This window comes from Salvelinus sp. IW2-2015, linkage group LG19 (assembly GCF_002910315.2).
Source record: "Salvelinus sp. IW2-2015 linkage group LG19, ASM291031v2, whole genome shotgun sequence".
Lineage (NCBI taxonomy): Eukaryota > Metazoa > Chordata > Actinopteri > Salmoniformes > Salmonidae > Salvelinus > Salvelinus sp. IW2-2015.
In genome coordinates, this window is record NC_036859.1 from 31,568,786 (window position 1) to 31,593,942 (window position 25,157).

The 25,157-nt window shown below is 42.5% G+C and overlaps 1 protein-coding gene across 1 annotated transcript in view; it reads left to right on the forward strand.

The window, feature by feature from the left end:
• Positions 1-936: 936 nt before the first annotated feature.
• The window catches only part of zgc:154006 (Occludin_ELL domain-containing protein), a 41,981-nt gene continuing 17,760 nt past the window's right edge, over positions 937-25,157 (forward strand). Inside the window, exons 1-8 of the mRNA XM_070449039.1 lie at positions 937-1,112; positions 3,834-5,050; positions 7,858-8,066; positions 8,250-8,421; positions 8,719-8,769; positions 9,092-9,205; positions 12,263-13,015; positions 13,414-13,575. Of these exons, the coding sequence (XP_070305140.1) occupies positions 3,929-5,050; positions 7,858-8,066; positions 8,250-8,421; positions 8,719-8,769; positions 9,092-9,205; positions 12,263-13,015; positions 13,414-13,575 (2,583 nt within the window). The 5' untranslated portion in view covers positions 937-1,112; positions 3,834-3,928. The remainder of the gene's footprint in view (positions 1,113-3,833; positions 5,051-7,857; positions 8,067-8,249; positions 8,422-8,718; positions 8,770-9,091; positions 9,206-12,262; positions 13,016-13,413; positions 13,576-25,157) is intronic.

Below are 25,157 nucleotides of genomic sequence, written 5' to 3' on the forward strand. Positions count from 1 at the left end.
GTCAGTAAAGACAGCCCTGTTATCCATGCCCAAAGCAGGTGGGGAGGAATCAGGCCCAAAGCAGGTGGGGAGGAATCAGGCCCAAAGCAGGTGGGGAGGAATCAGGCCCAAAGCAGGTGGGGAGGAATCAGGCCCAAAGCCTTTTTACACATGACTGAGAAAACACGGTCATGAGAGGCAAGAACATCGCTGCTGGGGTTGTGCTCTCTGTGCAATTGGGGATAAGAGAAATGGAGAGAGTGGAGAAAGAAAGGGAGAGAGAGAGTGTGWGAGAGAGAGAGAAGCCTAATAACTGGAGTATGCTGGCCTCTAGTGCCAGACTTAGGCTATGTTTATGGTTATGAGAATATAATTGAATTATAGATAATGGGATAAGCTATTTTGCAGATCTTAGATAGTGGTTGTAATATGATTAATAGGGTAGGATTGATATCAAACTGGAGAGATGCCCCTGATGAATTCACAGAATAGATTTGGTATTACAGGAGATAACCTTTTTCAGAATAAACATAATTCTTTAATAGGGAAGTATTTTCTTTTCCAAAACACATTCAAAACACCTGTTGAGGTAAATTACTATTCTCTTCCAAAACACATTCAAAACACCTGTTGAGGTAAATTACTATTCTCTTCCAAAACACATTCAAAACACCTGTTGAGGTAAATTACTATTCTCTTCCAAAACACATTCAAAACACGTGTTGAGGTCAAATACTATTCTCTTCCAAAACATATTCAAAATACCTGCCGAGGTCAAATACACTGAGCGTCAGAGAAGTTTGAGCAGTGTTCTCTCAGAGTTGTCACTATCTAGGTTTTGGATGTAAATATTTATAGCCGTTCTCCCACAGAGATTAGCCTAGCGGTGCCAGCCACCCGGCAGCACCAACACAAGGGCTGTTCAGGTTTCATATTTAAGCTCTGCTTCCCTCTCAGCTCGACCGCCTGCGATAACACAGAGTCACCTGAGAGGAGCTGGCTGGGCCTGCTGTAGGGGCAGCCATTTTGAGAACAGTTTCTGCATCACATCATTTTGAGAACAGTTTCTGCATCACAGTTTCTGCATCACAGTTGTGCTACTCAGTGTGGAACTTGTCCATAGCAACAACAAGGTAAGCTGCCTACATTTTAAAGGAAGTTTCTAACTTCCACATCACATATAAAACTAACTTTCCATGTAAAGAAAATCATAGCGGGATTTAATTAGGAATTTATTTGAAGTTATAGTTTGATAATTTGTGTAGACGTTAAGCCTACGTGTCAGTTTATTGTGAGCCAAAGGTACGTTTTAAGCCTCTTTTGTCTTGTGAGTTGTAGCAGGTAGAAATTTAGAAATGCACGGTTTAAACCAGAAAGCAATTTTGTTTTCTCCTTTCTTGAGTTGGAAGCGAGGAGCTGGAAACAGCATGCTCCCGCTGAGAACCTGAACTGTTTCTGACATTGACTGCACAATGTGATAAATGAGTTTTCCTCAGACTCCTGTGAGGGAGAGGCTATTGTATGTGCTGTAAAGAAAAAAAGTGTTTCATAAACATTCCGCCACAGTAATTTTCTTTCTCAAGATCAAACATTCTTTTGGAGCTCTATTTTTAGCTGACCTATAGTAACATATCTGTGCCACATCATTATAATAAAGGGGGGTGAGTAGAAAATGATGTCATATAGGGAAAAATAAGAGATAAAAAACWATTAACACCCATTTTCTTGCACTAACACTCTCTCACTCACACTTTTTTCTACACTTTAAGCAAAGGGTTCAAAAGGGTTCTTCGGTTGGCCCCATAGTAGAACCCTTTTTGGTTCCAGGTAGAGCTCTTTTGGGGTCTTTGTAGAGCCCTCTTTGTAAGGGGTTGTACATAGAACTCAAAAGGGTTCTACCTGGAACCAAAAAGGGTTCTTCAAAGGGTTCTCCTATAGTCCCAGTTAGTATTAAATAGAATGTTGCAGCCCCGCCTGCCTGTGGGGAAAACAAGCTGTGGTTACCTAGGTTACCCCATTGGCTCACAGCAAAAACTTGACCTTTTTCAGGCACTATTTTCTTGTTGTCTGCTTGTTTTAGTCAATTACAAAGCTACGTTTAAGAAAAGTACATCTAAAGATTACTTTTCAACATTGCCTGTTCTCAAGTGTTCTCTTAAAAAAAACRAAATCTTGTAGGGCTTCCCTCATGACCCTTTTCATGATGGTGCTAGCAGCCACGTGAGTGATAACTATCTACCGACTGGAACATTAAACTAGCCAAGACCAACAACACAAACAAATGGACTACACAGCCAAGCAAAAATGATTTAAAGTAATACTTTTTTGGGGTATCTGTATTTTACTTTACTATTTATATATATTTTATACTTTTGCTTCTCTACATTCTTAAAGAAAATAGTGTACTTTTTACTCCATACATTTTCCCTGACACCCAAAAGTACTCGTTACATTTTAAATGCTTAGCAGTACAGGAAAATTGTCCAACTCATACACTTATCAAGAGAACATCCCTGGTCATCTCTACTGCCTCTGATCTGGCAGACTCACTAAACACAAATGCTTAGTTTGTAAATGATGTCTGAGTGTTGGAGTGTGCACCCTGTCTCTTATACACATCTAGATGTGTATAAGAGACAGGTTTTACTCCATACATTTTCCCTGACACCCAAAAGTACTCGTTACATTTTAAATGCTTAGCAGTACAGGAAAATTGTCCAACTCATACACTTATCAAGAGAACATCCCTGGTCATCTCTACTGCCTCTGATCTGGCAGACTCACTAAACACAAATGCTTAGTTTGTAAATGATGTCTGAGTGTTGGAGTGTGCACCTGGTTAGCCATAAATAAAAACTAAAATTGTGYCTTCTGGTTTGCTTAATATAAGGAATTTTAAATGATTTTAATTTTACTTTTGATACTTAAATATATTTTAGCAATTACATTTACTTTTGAAACTTAAGTATATATTTTACTTTACTTACAGCAAGTAGTATTTTACTGGGTGACTTTTACTTGAGTAATTTTCTATTAAGGTAACTTTACTTTTACTCAAATATGACAATTGAGTACTTTTCCCACCACTGTATACAGTTGCAACTAATGAGTGGAGTTACAAACAGACTGTACTAAACAAGTTAAATGTCTTACCTGTGATGAAATGTTTTCCACACACAGCTACGTGTAGCCTACTTGGACACCGGGTCCCCACATTTACCACGCCGAATAGCCTGAAGCCACAGGGCTCTTCTCGCAATATCTATTTCCCTATGTGGGAGCGTTGCGAACCGTAGGTCGATATTTTTGACCTGGTTTTACTTTGAACAACACAGCAGCTTTTCGGCATGTTTTGTTATTTCTGTAAAACAAAAACATTACAACGAAGTTGGCTCTTTTACAATAGCCGTCAATGGGAAATAATGTTTGTTTCCCCCATTTTTTTGGTCGTGGTCGAGGGGAATTCCTTCTTAGGCCATGAATATCGACTTGGACTATGGGGACACCTGAATAACTATTTTAGGTTCTAGATWGCACCTTTTTTTCGAAGAGTGTCGCACTGCTTTGCTGATAGCTACTTTGAGGAAAAATGTACTGACTATGACTTTGATAGGTGGTTGTCTCACCTAGCTATCTTAAGATKAATGCACTAACTGTAAATCGCTCTGGACAAGAGCATCTACAAAAGGATTAAAATGAAAATGTAAATATAGGATTAATTGGTCAAAATGTTAGTTAATATCAACAATTATTACAAGTGAAAAAATACACAGCATACATATTCAAAAATGCTAAATCCCTATTACAGTAGGCCTAAGCCTGTTTTGTTTTTTGTTCCTTTTTGATTCACACAGTTCCTCTACGACAAGAAAATGAACTTAAACTTTCTTCATCTTTCTTCTATCCTCAATGATTAAATAAGCCCACTTACTGTATATCAGCCCATAGCATGAAAAACTGGAGTAAGATATTCAAGAGCGGAGACCCTGAGAGTGTGGATGGGAACTCCTCTTCGAAGAGGATCTCCTCGAACAATGGCCMAGCAGAGCTAACACCTCAGAGAACCTTTGAGGATAACCTTTCACATGATGCAAACTCCACTGCCCACTCATCCATCACTCCTCCACATGTACAAGGAGTGGGTGATGGTGGGGACGAGGGGRCTCTAAAGGGCAGGTTGAGAACCMTCCTCCCCCAATCATGGGGCAGTATTCTCCACAAATTGGGGAAAGGTGATGCAGACTCTGATCTGAGCTCCAATGGGGTCAAGATTGTGCCCAATGGCACCAGGGTGAGTCCACCTGTCAGCCCAATAATAGAGAGGAGGTACTGGGACACTCAGGACTCACTGGGGACCTCCAGCAAGAGTTCCCGTAGGCCCTTGTTGAGGGACAGTCCCATAGACAATGACCAACTACATTATCTTCCAGAGGAATCAGAGTTGACCAGTATCCATCCAGCTGAGTACTATGCGGAGAAGGTGGAAGTCTACAAACTTAAGTACTCCTATATGAAATCCTGGCCTGGGTTATTGAGACTCCTGGCTGGGTTTGAACTTCTCTTTGGGGGTATGGTCCTTGCCTGTGTCTGTGCCTACATCTATAAGGACAGTGAGTGGTCGAACGCCTATGGACTGTATAACAATAGTCATGGCACGTCGGGGTACTCCTATAATGGACCCATGACTCCATTCGTGATGGCGGTGGTTGGGGTGACGTGGATTGTAACCATTCTCCTACTGGTGATAGGGCTGACCATGTACTACCGTACTATTCTTCTGGACTCCCCCTGGTGGCCGCTCACAGAAGGCATCATCAACGTCGCCCTGTTCCTCCTCTACATGGCGGCTGGTATCGTGWACCTGAATGACCTCAAACGTGGGGGGTTGTGTTACATGACCATTGGCATTAACCCCATAATGTCCAGCCTGTGTCGGGTTGACGGAGGACAGATGGCTGGCACRGCTTTCATCTTCATCAACATGCTGATGTACCTCATCAGCTTCCTGGTGTGTCTGAAAATGTGGAGGCATGAGGCCACCCGCAGGGAGATGGAGTTCTTTGAGAATCAGGTAGGTGGTTGACTAATGGCAYTTCTATTGCCCATTGGCAATAGAATGGGCAATAGAATGGGCACTCTTGAGAGGCACATTGGTTTAAGGCACTGCATCTCAGTGCTAGAGGTGTCACTACAGACCCTGGTTCGATTCCAGGCTGTATCACAACCATCCGTGATTGAGAGTTCCWTWGGGCGGCGCACAATTGCCCCAGCGTCGTCCTTTTTAGGGTTTTGCCGGGGTAGGCAGTCATTGTAAATAAGAATTTGTTCATAATTAACTGACTTGCTTTGTTAAATAAAAAAAAATTATAAAAGAAATTGCCATCTGGAAGTTGTTTTGGGAATGGTGTCAGATCAAGCAGTTCTTAGAGGAATGAGTAAAAAAACGMCATAGATCTCAAAACAACAGCAGGAGGAGTAGCCAATGTAGCCAAATAAGCTTAGTTTTTCAATTGAAGACAACATATAGGAAAATTATGATTCTCTACCATATGTGTTTCATCTCTGTAGGAAGACGAAATACATATGATTGATAAAGTTGAACAATACAGTTAAATATATACAGTACCAGTCAAAAGTTTGGACACACCTACTCATTCAAGGGTTTTTCTTYATTTTTACTATTTTCTACATTGTAGAATAATAGTGAAGACATCAAAACTATAAAATAACACATATGGAATCATGTAGTAACCTAAATATATTTTAGATTTTAGATTCTTCAAAGTAGCCACCCTTTTCCTTGATGACAGCTTTGCCTTGATGACAGCTTTGCACACTCTTGGCATTCTCTCAACCAGCTTCACCTGGAATGCTTTTCAAACAGTCTTGAAGGAGTTCCTACATATGCTGAGCACTTGTTGGCTGGTTTTACTTCACTCTGCGGTCCAACGCATCCCAAACCATCTCAATTGGTTTGAGGTCGGGTGATTATGGAGGCCAGGTCATCTGATGCAGCATTCCATCACTCTCCTTCTTGGTCAAATTGCCCTTACACAGCCTGGAGGCGTGTTGGGTCATTGTTCTGTTGAAAAATAAATGGGTCAAATAAATCACAGTCTCACTGATCGCAAAATAGATGGGATTGCGTATCGCTACAGAATGCTGTGGTAGTCATGCTGGTTAAGTGTGCCTTGAATTCTAAATAAATCATGACAGTGTCACCAGCAAAGCAACCCCACACCATCACACCTCCTCCATGCTTCACGGTGGGAACCACACCTGCAGAGATCCTCCGTTYACCTACTCTGCGTCTCACAAAGACACGGCGGTTGGAACCAAAAGTCTCAARTTTGGACTCATCAGACCAAAGGACAGATTTCCACCAGTCTAATGTCCATTGCTCATGTTTCTTGGCCCAAGCAAGTCTCTTTTTCTTATTGGTGTCCTTCAGTAGATGTTTAATTGCAGCAATTCGACCATGAAGGCCTGATTCACGCAGTCTCCTCTGAACAGTTGATGTTGAGATGTGTCTGTTACTTGAACTCTGTGAGGTGCAATCTGAGGTGCAGTTAATTGCTGATTTCTGAGGCTGGTAACTCTAAGAAACGTTTATTTTTTTGTTTTAACCCTTATTTTACCAGGTAAGTTGACTGAGAACACATTCTCATTTACAGCAACAGCATGGGGAATAGTTACAGGGGAGAGGAGGGGGTATGAATGAGCCAATTGAAAGCTGGGGATGGTTAGGTGGACATGATGGTATGAGGGCCAGATTGGGAATTTTGCCAGGACACCGGGGTTAACACCCCTACCCTTATGATAAGTGCCATGGGATCTTTAGTGACCACAGAGAGTCAGGACACCTGTTTAACGTCCCACCCGAAAGACGGCAATGTCCCCAATCACTGCCCCGGGGCATTGGGATATTTGATTTAGACCAGAGGAAAGGGTGCCTCCTACTGGCTCTCCAACACCACTTCCAGCAGCATGTGGTCTCCCATCCAGGGACCAACCAGGGACCAACCAGGACCAACCAGGACCAACCCTGCTTAGCTTCAGAAACAAGCCAGCGGAGGGATGCAGGGTGGTATGCTGCTGCTGGCTAGCTTATCCTCTGCACCAGAGGTAACTCTGGGTCTTCAATTCCTGTGGCGGTCCTCATGAGAGCCAGTTTCATCATAGCGCTTGATGGTTTTTGCGACTGCACTTGAAGAAACTTTCAAAGTTCTTGAAATGTTCCGCATTGACTGACCTTCATGTCTTAAAGTAATGATGGATTGTCGTTTCTCTTYGCTTATTTGAGCTGTTCTTGCCATAATATGGACTTGGTCTTTTACCAAATAGGGCTATCTTCTGTATACCASMCTTACCTTGTCACAACACAACTGATTGGCTCAAACTCATTAATAAGAAGTAAGGAAATTCCACAAATTAACTTTTAACAAGACACACCTGTTAATTGAAATGCATTCCAGGTGATTACCTCATGAAGCTGTTTGAAAGAATGCCAAGAGTGTGCAAAGCTGTCATCAAGGCAAAGGGTGGCTACTTTGACAAATCTCAAATATGAAACATATTTTGATTTGTTTAACACTTTTTTGGTTACTACWTGATTCCATATGTGTTATTTCATAGTTATAACGTCTTCACTATTATTATACAATGTAGAAAATAGTAAAAATAAAGAAAAACCCTGGAATGAGCAGGTGTGTTCAAACTTTTGMCTGGTTCTGTACATAACTTCACGCAGTTGCAATCATCATATGAGGGAGGTTGTTTTCACCATTTCAGCACAGTGTACATGTGTCATTGGATGCTTTGGTATCTAATATACTTTGAGTTGTTGCATGATACATAATTCTTCAACTTTGGCTTCAGGAGCATCTGAGGTCCATCTCTGTTGCCCAGACCAAACCTCCTAATCGCMAGACCAAGAGGATTGTGTTTGAGGATGAGATGGACAGCTCAGTAAGGGCGACCAAACGCCTGCACATCACAGATTTCCATCAGGAGGAGCCAGGCAGCCGGAACAGAGCCAACCACACAGGGTATGCCCAGAAGCCCAGAGTCATCGCAGACTATATAATGTGAGTGAGAGGATTTGCCTAATATCCTGACACTGATTTTGGGTAAGGATGTGAGGCTCTCGTGCTGAGGTACACATGGAGCAACAGGAAGTGCTCATATTTGGTTAAATTGTACTAGGTGTAATAATGATATGTAATAAGACATTATCTAACATAGCCTTGTGTCTTACCCTATCCCTTCAGTAAATATCCAGAAATCTTCTCTATGGAAGAAAGGGAAAAATACAAAGCTGTTTTTAACGACCAGTATCAGGAGTACAAGGACCTTCACAAAGACATCAGTACCACCTTCAKGAAGTTCAGAGAGCTGGATGCCATGATGGGCAAACTCCTCAAAGATGGCAATAGTCATGAGGTGAGTGATTTCATCTAACTCTGCAAATCTGGGCCTCGATGGTGTTTTCGATCTCACTATGATATGATACCCCTTTCCTTTTTTCTGGAAGTGTAACTACGCTTGAACTCAATATATTTTTGTTATCTCATTGTCACTGTCACTGAGCAATGAGAGGTACAATCCATTCCATTCCCTGCACAAAGGCTTCCACTAAAAATAGCATGTGACATCTGCATAATATTATTTTTAAACATGAATATCTTTCTTTCCTTTTAACCAATTTAATTGTGGGTGTTTGTTCTGTCCATTATGTAGGAGCAGAAGAGAATCCAGCGGATTTTGAAGAAGTATGAGCAAAACAAAAGTGTATGTGGTGAATGGAGACCCCTAACATTCCTCTCACGTTTCCTCACTCAAGCTGAAACAATTCCAAAAATCATTCAGCAATCATTTTAACGTTCAACTGAGATGTAGTAGAATTGTTACTGTTGTGTAAACACCCAGGTAATATTTGCTTTTTCAATAAAGCTGCCCATTCATGTGAATAATATTGCTGCTACTTTGAAACGGGGCCTCTAGATTTCTCATTTAACACCGCTTACATTACAAAAAGAATCAGGATGTGGAGAAAGATGAGAAGTGATGGAGCTGCAGTCAACACGACGTGTGTTTCTTTTTGACTTCACAGGACCCTGCCTTCCTGGAGAAGAAGGGACGCTGTGACTATCTGAAAGCTAAATTAGGCCACATCAAGAACAGGATCCGCAATTTCGACCAGGACAGCTTGGCAAAGGGTCGGACCTGAAGAAATAGCATACAGAGGGAACAAAAGGACCATCATTATCCTGTCACGCCTTTGATTGTTTCGTTATTGAAGCACCATTGTTTTTTTTGGTGTGTTGTTTATTTAGATTTCAGTAAATGTCTGTACAAATCAGTAACTGTGTGTTGTTCCATTATAGCCTACAGCATGTTTTGTGCTACTGTAAAGATTACTTGCCCAGAAATATTGTGAGTGAGTTTCAGTCATGGAGTGAATGAACTCGTAAACCAACCCAGAGCGCAATTGTGTACCTTTGGACTTTTGTGGACAATGCTAACAGGGTCAATTCACATTTCATTGACTAGCATTGCATTTGCAGGGCTTTACATATACACTACATAACGTGGAGTTTTTTYGTATTTTCTTTATATGAATTGTTAAATATGAAACGTTAAAAGGGCAGTAGGGAACCAACAATCCACTTGAATCTATAACACAGTAATGACATATGCAATACTTCCATTTTTTTWAAGAATCCATAAGAATAAAAAAAACATTTGTTTTTGTAACTTGTATATATATTTTTATAAAAATCTATTCCTGTCAATAGTTTTGCAGGTAAGCCTATACAGCAGATGCACATTCTTCCAGATGTGTTGTATCTCTCCTCCACCTTTATATTACTGATCTGGAAAAACGTGATAAGCGACATRCAGTTTAAGGTGGCTCTCTCTCCAGTCTCCACATTTTGAAGGAGAGCGCGATAGTTTTTGAAAAGTCTACTGTGTTGAGGCCATAGACTGGTTGAGATCCTTGCGCACCGCCATGCGCATTGGAGCAGCCAAGAACAGGCAGTGCACGCACACGTTTTAATAGTTTCAGGAGATGTAGCCTACATGCGTGAAAAAGCTTCGAAAAGTAGGCCTATATTCGAAGTGATAATAGCTGTAATGTTAAAAAATATTTTTTGCACAATGACCGTTTTTCAATAACATTAGCCTACAGACGTTTCAGGTAAGTGAACGTTATCAGTTGGTACTACAATTATGTTTGACAGGCTGTGTTGGTGACACGGAATTTGGAATGTAATGTAATGACTCCATCTGATAAACCGTGGAAAATTAAAGTAGCATATAGGATACAATTCTTTGTTTTTTGTTTGTGTGAGCAGAAAAGCTGCTAAACGTTTAAGGGTTGCGTTTTTTTAGGCTTTCTCTTGTTAATTTATATTATTTCACCGTTATTTATACAGGTAAGTAAATTAAGAACAAATTGTTATTTATTTACAATGACGACCAGTCTAACACATTAATAAACAACACATCAACAAACAACAATTGCACGACATATCTATTACACATCATTTACACAGTACATGAAAAGCAAAAACAGAAAGAAACACAATCATATAAAACGAACACATTCTTCAGTAAAAAGGCCCTCTAACATCAGCCTGAATCGCTCTAGAGTAGGGATGGGCAATTTATGTAGGCCCRCATATCCTTTCCCCCCCAAAATAAAATACATTGTTTTTGTTTTGTAGAAATTGCACCTTGTGTATTCTACTAYTCAACTCTCAACAGTCTCAACTGTACAATACACAAGGTGCAATTTCGATTTTTTTTWATGTGCATCAGCAGTTTCTCTTGTTATGTCAGTCACTGACTGCACTTAATTAGCCTATGTCAGCTGACTTWAAAAAWATATATATTTGTAAAATATTTTTTATTCTTTATTTTGTACTTCTTACCACTTTTTCGTGATATCCAATTGGTAGTTCGAGTCTTATCCCATTACTGAAATGGTGGCCCCCACATCCATCAGTAGTTGAGCATCCCTGTCCTAAAGGCACCAAATCCACCAACTTTAAGGCCTTTTGGAGATCATGCCACACAAGAGGCGCAAAAWAACTAGACCTTCATGTTTATATTTATAGGCCTGCATGTTTGTTGGTTGGTCACATATTCTTGTGCTTTTACTGTGGCGTGCAGGCCTATTTTTAGAATTGTATGCAAAAGCATGTTAAATTAGTTTTCACCATTAGTAATAATAATTTCATACAGGATATGGACTGTGGCCAGTGAATATAGCAGTATCGTGTATTTTGTATGACTGAAGCCTTGAACTTGCTTGCTTTGATGCCTGTCAGCCTTTCATGAGTTCAGCTCTTGAATTATTTACTGTATCCTGCCTATCAGAGACCACAGATGTATGTTCTAACTTTACTATCCWTTTGAGTTCCAAAAGTTCTCACAAGGATAGTAAAACAAGGAACATTTGACAAGTGGAGACATTTCACTGTCCCCAAAAGGAAAAATGCTATTTTAGGCTTAGGGGTTAGGTTTAGGGTTAGGGTTAGAATTAGGAGTTAGGTTTATGGTTAGGGTTAGGGGTTTGGGTTTAAGGTTAGGGTTAAGGAAAATAGTCATTTGAATGGGAATAAATGTTTTGGTCCCCACTTGGATAGTAAAACCAACGTGTGTGTGTGTGTGTGTGTGTGTGTGTGTGTGTGTGTGTGTGTGTGTGTGTGTGTGTGTGTGTGTGTGTGTGTGTGTGTGTGTGTGTGTGTGTGTAGACCTAAACATAGCTCAGGTTAGAGTGGTGACAGTCAGATGTAACCGTGAGGGCATAGTCACTATCATCATTACATGGCTTATATTGTACCCTTCCCTTGTATATTCATCACATGCGGACAGGACACATGACACCTGGACTTAAGCAGCTGAGAGGTAGAGAGCACAGTGGAAAACACCACGCATCACTTCACACACTGCTGCTGCTGGCTGTCTAAATTATTGAGGTCCACTGGGTTGAGTTGCAGTGGACTGATGAGTTGTGCTGTTCACTGAGGGAGAGGGAGTGTTGTTGGCAACAAAACTAATGAGAATACCGTCGGTTGGGCAAACACACAGAGAGAAGAAAGACACTCCAGATCTATCCAATGTGTCAGTCCAATGGGATGTAATAGCACGTGATGTCATTTGATATCATGATATCATTTATATAATTTGCGATAAGATGTGATTTGTTATGATAGTACATTAGTGTGACATAATAAAATGTATGTCTTGTTTTGCAGGCCTCCCTTCTCTCTGAATCATGTATGAGCCGCGGCACTACGACAACCCACCCATCTATAGTCCTCCCTACACTGCTACCTCCAATGGATTCTACACCCACAGAAGTGTGCMCTCCCCAAGGAGCAACTTTGACCCCTACCCTCCTCCCCCTGACTCATTCTATATGGAAGATAGGCCTCAACACTTCTACAAATGGTTCTCTGCTCCTGGGTTTGTCAAAACAATGGAAGGAGCAACAGTCATCTTGTGTTTCCTCATTTTTGCCTGTGTAGCCTCCACGTTGGTCTGGGACATGCAYGGAGCAGGAATAGGAATGGGGGGCTATGGAACGGGGTCTATGGGGGTTGGCAGTGGCACTGGTGGCTATTACGGAGGCAGCTATGGCTATTCCAGCTCCTACATGACCCCGTATTCGGCCAAGTCAGCCATGATATCCATGGCGGCCATTAACTTCCTGGTTTCTCTGGGCTTCCTTGTGGGGAGTTTTTCTCGGTCGCCTGCTATGCGCGGTCGGAGGTTTTACCTGACGGTGTTAGTCTGTGACGTCGTCCTGGCGGTGCTGCAGGGCATCATTGACATTGTGTTTGTGATCGGTGTCAACCCCATGTCGCAGAGCTCTCAGAGCATGCTCTATAACCCCATGCTTATGATGTGCCAGAACATGCAGGGAAGCCCCAGTCTGAGTGGGAGTGTGGGAGTGGGGTTCCCTGGGGGTTTCCCCATGTACAACCAGTATCTCCAACACTACTGCTACATGGACCCTGAAGAGGTGGGTCAAAGCTTTACTTCAATGCCCTTCGTAATTATTGGAACAGTGAAGCATTTTTTCTTCTTATGGCTCTATACTCCAAAAGTTTGGATTTGAAATCAAACAATGACCATGAAGTTAAAGTGCAGACTGAMGAAAAAATGCTTCACTGTCCCAATAATTACGGAGAGCACTGTACATCTTTCCTTTATAAACCTTAACAGTTTACTACTACAGTACATGCTATGAAATACTTTTGACACCTTTTTGTTTTCTCAGTTGGATAGCTGTTGTAATAAATGGCAATCATTGTGGCTAATCATATTACATTTAATTATAGATACTCTTTCATTCACCTAAAGAAATTAATCATACTGTATGTAGTGATGAGGACACATCTAATTTACCCTCCGTTTCAGGCTGTGGCGTTGGTGCTTGGGTTCTTAGTAGTGGTGGCGCTGTGTGTAGCTGCATACTACGCCTACAAAACCCGCAGTAAGATCTGGCGCCACGGCAAACCCAACATTATCTGGGACCGACCTCTGCTCAGACCACCTGAACGAAATGATGTACAGGACTGGGTAAGTGGAAAATTTGATTTMTTGCGGTACAAAAATGTCCAGAAATTCACTGCAGTAGTCCTATCCTACTCACGTTGGCCAAGAACATCCATAATGTGGTTGGTTACATCACAAACAGCCCACATGTTTGACCAAGTGCGTTACAATTAATTCCTTTGTGTCCCAACCTGTCACCTGGATAACTAGAGCAATAGCAAAGCTCTCAAGAAAGTGGTTGGAAGAATAAACATTGCGTTGTGGTGATATTTAAGCAATAAGGCCCGAAGAGGTGTTGCGTCGTGCCTATGAACAGCCCTTAGCCGTGGTATATTGGCCATATACCACAAACCCATCGAGGTGTCTTATTGCTATTATAAACTGGTTACCAACATAATTAGGTCAGTAAAAATAACGGTTTTGTCATACCTGTGGTATACGGTCTGAATTACCACGGCTGTCAGCCAATCAGCATTCAGGGCTCAAACCATCCAGTTTATAAAAGCTCTCAACATAGTGGTTGGAAGAATAAACATGGCATTGTGGTGTGATCATTAAGTGGCTGTGGTCACAGATTATCCATTATATTGACCAAATACTCAAGTGGCCTCTCTAACAATGAAAACAAATGTCTTAAAAAATGGAAGGCAGTTGGGAGGAGGCAAGGTCAGGTTGGACCATTCTAGCCAATGAGAGGGGGTATATGCGTGTAAACACCAGGCACAACACTAAAAATGAAGTGCTTTGTAACACTAAAACTAGTGGCAACTGAGCTGCTACCACCTTAAAGGAGATGAAACGTTAACTTTGCTGGAGTATTGAAACACATGGTTCTGAGTGTATTGAGACAGATTTAAGGTGGACTGAAACATTCATCCTGAGGTGTTCTGAAACATGACGGTGTGATGTAACACCACATAATCAAGAGTTGTGCAACACCTTGCCAGAGATTGGGAGCGCTAACTAGACCCCTGCACAGCCATGAATTTTACGCCTGAGTCCTACCCATGCCTGTGACGTTCAGGCTCAACCCTACCCAGGCCCGATTGCTTCTGCCAAATTTAAGGCCCTGTCCGAAAACCTGAAATCGCCTTGGTCTGTCACTCTATCCCTCCCTGCGCGCAGGTAGCTCGCTCTGCATGCACTCTGCTCATGGCGGCTCTGTGTATACATAGCAATGGCTCCACTTGGGCTGCTCTGCCAGAGATATTAGAGAAAGGAGGAGATAGGAATTCCATTAGGCAAGAAATAGAGGAATGTATAACGCCAAGCAGACCGTCGGAAAATTGCGTTCACGTTGTCATAATCCCTTCTCAAAGTTAGGGTATGAGTCGAGAAACATGCCTATTTTCCTTGAACGTACCTTAATGTCACGATGCCAAAGCTAGACAATATTACAGATAGCAAGTTAATTATCTCACATCATGGAAAATATTTGTAATGTTGTACTTTTTGTTGACGAAACTCATGCTAATGTTGGGTTTTTGAGCTAGCGTCCAATTTACTCTCATTCAAATAAAATTAAATCAAATCAAATGTAATTTATCACATGCGCCCAAATACTGTGAAATGCTTAGCTACACGCCCTTAACCAACAATGTAGTTCACTCCTTGAAGGAGCGCTCTCCTATCCCAGAATGCACCTTGCGGCCCATTGACGTAGCATGGGCAACGTACACAATGGGCGTTAATACGATTACAATGGAGTTTCCCATCTCCTCAAAAGTATTTCTGGCTCTGCTCAATGAAGGAAGAGACATGAGAGTCCAGTTAGCTGTTAGCTACTTTTGATCAGTCTAAACTCAAAACTCAAAGGAACATCTCTCCTGTTTTATATTTGACAAGTTCTAATTTTACATTTACATTTAAGTCATTTAGCAGACGCTCTTATCCAGAGCGACTTACAAATTGGTGCATTCACCTTATGACATCCAGTGGAACAGCCACTTTACAATAGTGCATCTATAAATCTTTTAAGGGGGGGGGTGAGAAGGATTACTTTATCCAATCCTAGGTATTCCTTAAAGAGGTGGGGTTTCAGGTGTCTCCGGAAGGTGGTGATTGACTCCGCTGTCCTGGCGTCGTGAGGGAGTTTGTTCCACCATTGGGGGCCAGAGCAGCGAACACTTTTGACTTGGCTGAGCGGAACGTACTTCCTCAGTGGTAGGGAGGCGAGCAGGCCAGAGGTGGATGAACGCAGTGCCCTTGTTTGGGGTAGGGCCTGATCAGAGCCTGGAGGTACTGAGGTGCCGTTCCCTCACAGCTCCGTAGGCAAGCACCATGGTCTTGTAGCGGATGCGAGCTTCAACTGGAAGCCAGTGGAGAGAGCGGAGGGAGCGGGGTGACGTGAGAGAACTGGGAAGGTTGAACACCGACGGGCTGCGGCGTTCTGGATGAGTTGTAGGGGTTTAATGGCACAGGCAGGGAGCCCAGCCAACATCGAGTTGCAGTAATCCAGACGGGAGATGAGAGTGCCTGGATAGGACCTGCGCCGCTTCCTGTGGTGAGGCAGGGTCGTACTCTGCGGATGTTGTAGAGCATGAACCTACAGGAACGGGCCACCGCCTTGATGTTAGTTGAGAACGACAGGGTGTTGTCCAGATCACGCCAAGGTTCTTAGCGCTCTGGGAGGAGGACACAATGGAGTTGTCAACCGTGATGGCGAGATCATGGAACGGGCAGTCCTTCCCCGGGAGGAAGAGCAGCTCGTCTTGCGAGGTTCAGCTTGAGGTGGTGATCCGTCATCCACACTGATATGTCTGCAGACATGCAGAATGCGATTCGCCACCTGGTCAATCAGAAGGGGGAAAGGAGAAGATTAATTGTGTGTCGTCTGCATAGAATGATAGGAGAGACCATGTGAGTTATGACAGAGCCAAGTGACTTGGTGTATAGCGAGAATAGGAGAGGGCCTAGAACAGAGCCCTGGGGACACCAGTGGTGAGAGCACGTGGTGAGGAGACAGATTCTCGCCACGCGCACTGGGTAGGAGCGACCTGTCAGGTGGGACGCAATCCAAGCGTGGGCCGCGCCGGAGATGCCCACTGGAGAGGGTGGAGAGGAGGATCTGAGGTTTCACAGTATCGAAGGCAGCGATAGGTCTAGAAGGATGAGAGCAGAGGAGAGAGAGTTAGCTTTAGCAGTGCGGAGCGCCTCCGTGATACAGAGAAGAGCAGTCTCAGTTTGAATGACTAGTCTGAAACCTGACTGGATTTGGATCAAAGAGGTCATTCTGAGAGAGATAGCGGGAGACTGGCCGAAGGACGGCACGTTCAAGAGTTTTGGAGAGAAAGGAAAGAGAGGGATACTGGTCTGTTAGTTGTTGAATCGGAGGGATCGAGTGTAGGTTTTTTCAGAAGGGTGCAACTCTCGCTCTCTTGAAGACGGAAGGGACGTAGCCAGCGGTCAGGGATGAGTTGATGAGCGAGGTGAGGTAAGGGAGAAGGTCTCCGAATGGTCTGGAGAAGAGAGGAGGGATAGGGTCAAGCGGGCAGGTTGTTGGGCGGGCCGGCGTCACAAGACGGCGAGATTTCATCTGGAGAGAGAGGAGAAAGAGGTCAGAGCACAGGATAGGGCAGTGTGAGCAGAACCAGCGTGTCGTTTGACTTAGCAAACGAGGATCGGATTCGTCGACCTTTCTTTCAAAATGTTGACGAAGTCATCTGCAGAGAGGGGAGGAGGGGGGGAGGGGGAGGAGGATTCAGGGGAGGAGAAGGTGGCAAAGAGCTTCCTAGGGTTTAGAGGCAGATGCTTGGAATTTAGAGTGGTAGAAAGTGGCTTTAGCAGCAGAGACAGAAGAGGAAAATGTAGAGAGGAGGGAGTGAAAGGATGCAGGTCCGCAGGGAGGCGAGTTTTCCTCCATTTCCGCTCGCTGCCCGAGCCTGTGTCTGTGAGCTCGCAATGAGTCGTCGAGCCACGGAGCGGGAGGGGAGGACCGAGCCGGCCTGGAGGATAGGGGACATAGAGAGTCAAGGATGCAGAAAGGAGGGAGAGGAGGGTTGAGGAGGCAGAATCAGGAGATAGGTTGGAGAAGGTTTGAGACAGAGGGAAGAGATGATATAGGATGGAAGAGGAGAGAGTAGCGGGGGAGAGAGAGCGAAGGTTGGGACGGCGCGATACCATCCGAGTAGGGGCAGTGTGTGGAAGTGTTGGATGCAGAGCGAGAGGGAAAAGGATACAAGGTAGTGGTCGGAGACTTGGAGGAGTTGCAATGAGGTTAGTGGAAGAACAGCATCTAGTAAAGATGAGTCGAGCGTATTGCCTGCCTTGTGAGTAGGGGGGAAGGTGAGAGGGTGAGGTCAAAAGAGGAGAGGAGTGGAAAGAAGGAGGCAGAGAGGAATGAGTCAAAGGTAGACGTGGGGAGGTTAAAGTCGCCCAGAACTGTGAGAGGTGAGCCGTCCTCAGGAAAGGAGCTTATCAAGGCATCAAGCTCATTGATGAACTCTCCGAGGGAACCTGGAGGGCGATAAATGATAAGGATGTTAAGCTTGAAAGGGCTGGTAACTGTGACAGCATGGAATTCAAAGGAGGCGATAGACAGATGGGTAAGGGGAGAAAGAGAGAATGACCACTTGGGAGAGATGAGGATCCCGGTGCCACCACCCCGCTGACCAGAAGCTCTCGGGGTGTGCGAGAACACGTGGGCGGACGAAGAGAGAGCAGTAGGAGTAGCAGTGGTATCTGTGGTGATCCATGTTTCCGTCAGTGCCAAGAAGTCGAGGGACTGGAGGGAGACATAGGCTGAGATGAACTCTGCCTTGTTGGCCGCAGATCGGCAGTTCCAGAGGCTACCGGAGACCTGGAACTCCACGTGGGTCGTGCGCGCTGGGACCACCAGATTAGGGTGGCCGCGGCCACGCGGTGTGGAGCGTTTGTATGGTCTGTGCAGAGAGGAGAGAACAGGATAGGACAGACACTTCTGACACCATGATCTTAGTCAGATATGACTGTACTGCTCAGCAGAGTACAGTGGGGCAAAAAAGTATTTAGTCAGCCACCAATTGTGCAWGTTCTCCCACTTAAAAAGATGAGAGAGAGGCCTGTAATTTTCATCATAGGATACACTTCAACTATGACAGACAAAATGAGAAAAACAAAATYCAGAAAATCACATTGTAGGATTTTTAATGAATTTCTTTGCAAATTATGGTGGAAAATAAGTATTTGGTCAATAACAAAAGTTTCTAAATACTTACGTCTGAATGTAACCCATACAAACGAATGGATGTATGGAGGTAGTTTTGTGCCAACAAAAATAAGGGGTTAAATATGTGTCCATAAAAAAATAGAGTTTTCTTATATCTCCTTGATATAGGACAGACACTTCAAAACCTTATTCCTTCTGATTTATTTTTTGACTGTCTTTTTTGGCATTTAGGAATGCGTTATTCAGTGCATTTCTAGGGGCTAGTAGTAAAGGCCAAATTCAATCGTTTCAAATTATTATTTTTATACCTAAAGGGGTCCTAACATTCAAAATCGAATAGCTAAATGAACGATGGTATGACCATCTTAAAACAATTCCATATGTACTTTTAAAGGTTAAATTCACTTAAATCAGTATAGATGAAGGGGAGGAGACAGGTTAAAGAATAATATTTAAGATGAGACATAGATTGTGTATGTGTGCGATTCAGAGGGTGTAGTAGAGGTAGAATGGCACCTACTACCACCTACTACCATTCTAGAATGGTAGTAGGTGCCAGGCGCACCGGTTTCTGTTAGGAACTGCAACGCTGCTGGGTTTTTCACGCTCAACAGTTTGCCGTATGTATCAAGAATGGTCCACCACCCTTAGGACATCCAACCAACTTGACAGATGTAGGATCTTAATTTCAGCATTTTTGTTGCTGAGAATTTTCCTGCACAGCAGAAAAGGCTAACTTTTAGTGTATTGTATGTTTAAAAAGGCTTCTAAAGTTTGTAATTTACACTTTAAAATGTCAGACTTGATTTGCCCTAATGAAAAATGTATCAAACTCTACAAAAAATCCACAAAATAATTCACATTTGCTGTTGCTGCAGGATTATTTTCCTGCTGTAGCAAACTGGCTCAAATTAAGATCCTACACCTGTAGAGTCCATTCCCCGATGAAATGAGGACGTTCTGGAGGGCAAAAAGCACTTGTAAAAAAACTTCAGCCCAGGGCTAAATGCGATCCACCAGTCATCCATTATGCTAATGTCCTGACCTGAGTCTTTAAATTCAGATGATGGTACATGGAAGGTTGTTCAGATTAATTGAGTCACAGTACAGTTGAGTTAGATGATATGATTGACAGTTGACAGTTCAGCTGGCATTAGTCTTTGATGCTGGTCTTGATTGGCCAGCCGGTGGGTAACGTTGTGTATATACAGTATATTGGCATATATACATATATACAGTATATATGTATATCTATATATGTGTGTGTATGATTTTCTGCAGGGAGACAGAAATAGCAAAAAATAACAAGCCATAATGATAGTGCATGAATGTAAAATGAGGTTATCAAATGCTATTATATTAATAAATTGCAATATGAATACAATTATTAAACATAATAACATGCAAAAAGCAAATACTTGATTAAGCTATGCAAATATAGCAACAAGATAACAATATGAATGTCAAAAGTGGGATGAAATAACACGTGGTGTAGTAGGCCAAAGCTAGAGCAGGCTTCAATCGCAGTGGCTGTTAAGTGTAGCATATAGCATGTGGGGTATACATCAAACAGTAGATAAAACTCATAAAACTAGTAGGCAAACAAGCCAGCAGTATTATCTCAAAAGCTGGCCTTCATTTGCATATAAAACAAGTGCACAAAAGGTGCAAACAATGACGTGTCAATTAACTACATGTAGCATCAAGAAAACTGATCAATGAAACAAAATGGCTGTTTTACTTGGACAATTAGCATCCAAAATGCTACACAAAATAAATGTTCTTATTTGCGCTCACCTGTCGGAGTTTGTGAAGGACCCAAATACAGGGAAGGTGCCTGCAAACTTGCCTGTTTTTATACTTGACCATAGAGTTTTGAATGCCCTCCCTCCACCGCTATGCTTCAGACTGGGGGGATTCTGAACACTACAGAAGCACAATGTTTAAGTTCACATTTTGCCTTTAATCTAAACATTCGTCTTCTGATATGAAGATATGAAAAAATAAAGGTGAAATTTCACCAAAAAACATTCTCCTTAGGCCCTATTCAGACTTGAGATAAGTTGATTTAACGTGCACTTTAAAAAAATGGGACTTCAGTAAATGTTTTATTGAGTCCATGTTAAGCCTGAATCAGGCCCCATGTGATCAGTGTAACAAAGGTGGTTCAGCACAACAGGCTGAGTGGCCTAAGGCAGTGTTTTGACAAGCAGGGAACCTGGGTTCACATCCACTTTCTCACATGATTACCAGCAATGAAGGCTCACTTTATACATGTTATGTTACTTTTAGATGTGTGTATTGTTAGATATTACTGCACTATTGGAGCTAGGAACACAAGCATTTCGCTACACCCGCAATAACATCTGCTAAATATGTGTATGCGACCAATAACATTTTATTTGACCTTGTTACTTCCGGTATAACAAAATGTATAATCAATCAATATTTATGCTATAAACCATTTGCAATTTAAAAACATTTTATTATATGCCAAAACATTTACATGCATTGAAACACCAACAATTGTTTTCAAAACACAATTATTCATACTGAAGAACCACTTGAGTGGCTCCGAGTACTTGTTTTGAAATACAGTACATTTGGAAAGTATTCAGTTCAGACCCCTTCACTTTTTCCACATATTGGTAGGTCACAGCCTTATTCTAAAATTGATTAAATAGTCCNACAATAACACATAATGACAAAGCAAAAGCAGGTTTAGATTTTTTTAGGAAATTTATCGAAATAAAAAATATGAAAAATATGAAGTATTCAGACCTTTTACTCAGTACTTTGTTAAAGCACCTTTGGCTGCAATTACAGCCTTGAGTCTTCTTGGGTATGATGCTGCAAGCTTGACACACCTGTATTTGGGGAGTTTCTCCCATTCTTCTCTGCAGATCCTCTCAAGCTCTGTCAGGTTGGATGGAGAGCATCGCTGCACAGATATTTTCAAGTCTCTCCAGAGATGTTCAATCGGGTTCAAGTACGGACTCTAGCTGGGCCACTCAAGGACATTCAGAGACTTGTCCCAAAGCCACTCCTGCGTTGTCTTGGCTGTGTGTTTAGGGTCGGTGTCCTATTGGAAGTTGAACCTTCGCCCCAGTCTGAGGTCCTGAGCACTCTGGAGCAGGTTTTCATCTAGGATCTGTTCTTTGCTCCGTTCATATTTCCGTTGATCCTGACTAGTCTCCCAGTCCCTGAGACTGAAAAACATCCCCACAGCCTGATGCTGCCACCACCATGCTTCACCGTAGGGATGGTGACAGATTTTTTTCCAKACGTGACGCTTGGGATTCAGCGGGCTATCATGTGCCTTTTACTGAGGAGTGGCTTCTGTCTGGCCACTCTACCATAAAGGCCTGATTAGTGGAGTGCTGCAGATATGGTTGTCCTTCTGGAAGGTTCTCCCATCTCCACAGAGGAACTCTGGAGCTCTGTCAGAGTGACCATCAGGGTCTTGATCACCTCCCTGACCAAGGTCCTTCTCCCCCGATTGCTCAGTTTGGCCGGGTAGTCAGCTCTAGGAAGAGTCTTGGTGGTTCCAAACGTCTTCCATTTAAGAATGATGGAGGCCAATGTGTTCTTGGGGACCTTCAATGCTGCAGAAATGTTTTGGTACCCTTCCCCAGATTTGTGCCTCGACACAATCCTGTCTCAGAGCTCTACGGACAATTCCTTCGACCTAATGGCTTGGTTTTTGCTCTGACATGCACTGTCATCTGTGGAACTTTATATAGACAGGTGCGTGCCTTTCCAAATCATGTCCAATCAATTGAATTTACCACAGATTTACCACAGGACTCCAATCAAGTTGTAGAACCAGCTCAAGGATGATCAATGGAAACAGGATGCACCTGCGCTCAATTTCGAATCTCATAGCAAAGGGTCTGAATATTTATGTAAATAAGGAATTTCTGGGKTTTTATTTGTAATAAATTTGCAAAAATGTCTAAAACCTGTTTTTGCTATGTCTTTATGGGGTATTGTGTGTAGATTGGTGAGGAAAACAAATAATTTAATCCRTTTTAGAATAAGGCTGTAACGTAACAAAATGTGAAAAAGTGAATGGGTTTACATTCAAACTGTCACACCCTGATCTCTTTCACCTGTCCCTGTGATTGTCTCCACCCCCTCCAGGTGTCGCTTATTTTCCCTGGTGCATTTATCCCTGTATTTCCTGTCTGTGCCAGTTCGTCGTGTAATTCTTTCAAGTCAACCAGCGTGTTTTTCCGTACTCCTGCTTCTATTCTCTTTTTGCTAGTCCTCCCGGTTTTGACCCTTGCCTGTTTTCTGGACTCCGTACCCGCCTGCCTGACCATTTTGCCTGCCCTGACCTCGAGCCTGCCTGCCACTGTATCTCCTGGACTCTGAACTGGTTTTGACCTTTTGCCTGTCTACGACCATTCTYTTGCCTACCTCTTTTGGATTGATTAATAAATATCAAAGACAAACCATCTGCCTCCCGTGTCTGCATCTGGGTCTCGCCTTGTGCCCTTATACAAACACCAGATCTCACCTTAGGTGCACTACTTTTCATGGTTTTACTGTACAATGATGGTGTTTTGAGTATTTCTATTTTAACAGTGAATGGTTTCCACTAGTTGCCACAAAGGGGGTTTTCTCTTTGTCGCTGTGGTAACTAATGATGACCAGGCACAACGCCGATATAAAGTGTTTTTTCTCAAAATTGCTGGGATGTCACGTGTACTACTTATATCAGGTCATTCGTAACAACCTAATCATTAAGACATTTTTATTTGATCAAAAAAGCCATTCAATGTTTTGTTTACCAAATTCGACACTCATTGACCTCCATAAAAAACCTCCACCTGCTGGAGAACACTGATTTGGGGCCCAGTTATCTGCTTCGCCACTTCCTCTCTGCTGTAGTTTATAGAGTAACATTACCTCTTCTCACTGGCTGTCAGGTGCTTGTTTATGGCACACCTGGTTTCACTCAGACTGATCATTAACCAGCCAGGTGATAACAGGCATTGTGAGGACCCATATAAGGTAATGGGGTCCTATTATCATGACTGTGTATTTACTCAAAATGGTTTCGGACAATCCAGGCCCTGAGTTGTTTAAGCAGGTATATGGCACACATTGGCCATTTGGACATGTTTTTCTAGTTTAGCACAAAAAACCTTACATTGAAAGAGCAATTAGACAGCTTGTAAAACATGAATCCAAAAATAAATATGATTTAGCAAATAAATATATTTGTATTCCCTTGTTCAGAAATTATATTTCCTAGCACAAACAATTCACTAAAATATTATAACCTCGAAATAGAGCATACAGTAGTATTGGCTTCCTGTSAGGAGCTGGTTTCATACATGACCTGTCTGGGTCCCTGGAGAGTTCACTACGTTGAGTTATTATAGACAGTGAGAATATCAGTGCGATCAGAGCACTGATAGTGATGGACTCTTCACTCTGGTACCCACATGTATAGCAGTAATTAATTTACTCCGTAGTAGCCCCACTTCCTCCATTTTCTCTGGTAGAATGTATTACATCCCGTGCTATAGATCTCAAACTGTTAGAAAATGTATTCGCAATCAATTATTCCACAGTGGCCTATATCTTATCCCAAGTATCTGGCAGCTTCTTGTGTGGTGCTAACCCGATGCACCCTCATTGCAATGAGCTGCTTGCCTTGCAGGGAAGCATATATAATGCAAATGTCATGTATAATGTATTAAAGCATTGAGTTGCCTTGGTGTTGCTGCAAACCTCTACAGTATACTCTTCTTAATCAGTCTGTCTGCAAGGCGCATAGTACCGCTTCATTTCACAGAAATGGTGTCGGTGAAAATAAGCTTCTTTTTTTGTTCATTTTTAGTTTAAAAAAATGAATTAGCCCCCATATTGAAAAGCATTGTGGTTATATTAAAATAAACCATATTAATTCAAAAAAAAAAAAAGTATTTCGCTAGACAGTGCCTTGAGGTATTACACGTATTCCAGCTGGGACAGTAATGGCGCGCAGCCCATCTGATCCATGTCACAGACTTCTAGTCTCGACAGACTGTTCAGTCTATCTGCTCCTAATGATGTTGTAGATCATTGCTGGAAGTGCTTGATGTTGGGTTATGCCATCCGAGGACAACTATGGTGTGTATTATGAATACATTTGCAGCTTTATGAATGCATTAAAGGTTTTTCTATATAAGAGCCTTGACCATCAGCTGTTATGACTGCTTATAACAATTCTTAGATGGCACTGTCTATAATGCATGATACACTGGTGGTTCAAAAAAGTGTTCCCAGAAAGTCCTGTTGTATTTGTTAGCTAGTCTTTTTGGGGCTCACACAAAACATGAAACATGACACAATACAGATCATTAATAGACAAGAACAGCTCAAGGACGAAACTACATCAATTGAATAAACACTACATGACCAAAAGTATGTGGACACCTGCTCGTCGTAAATCTAATTCCAAGAT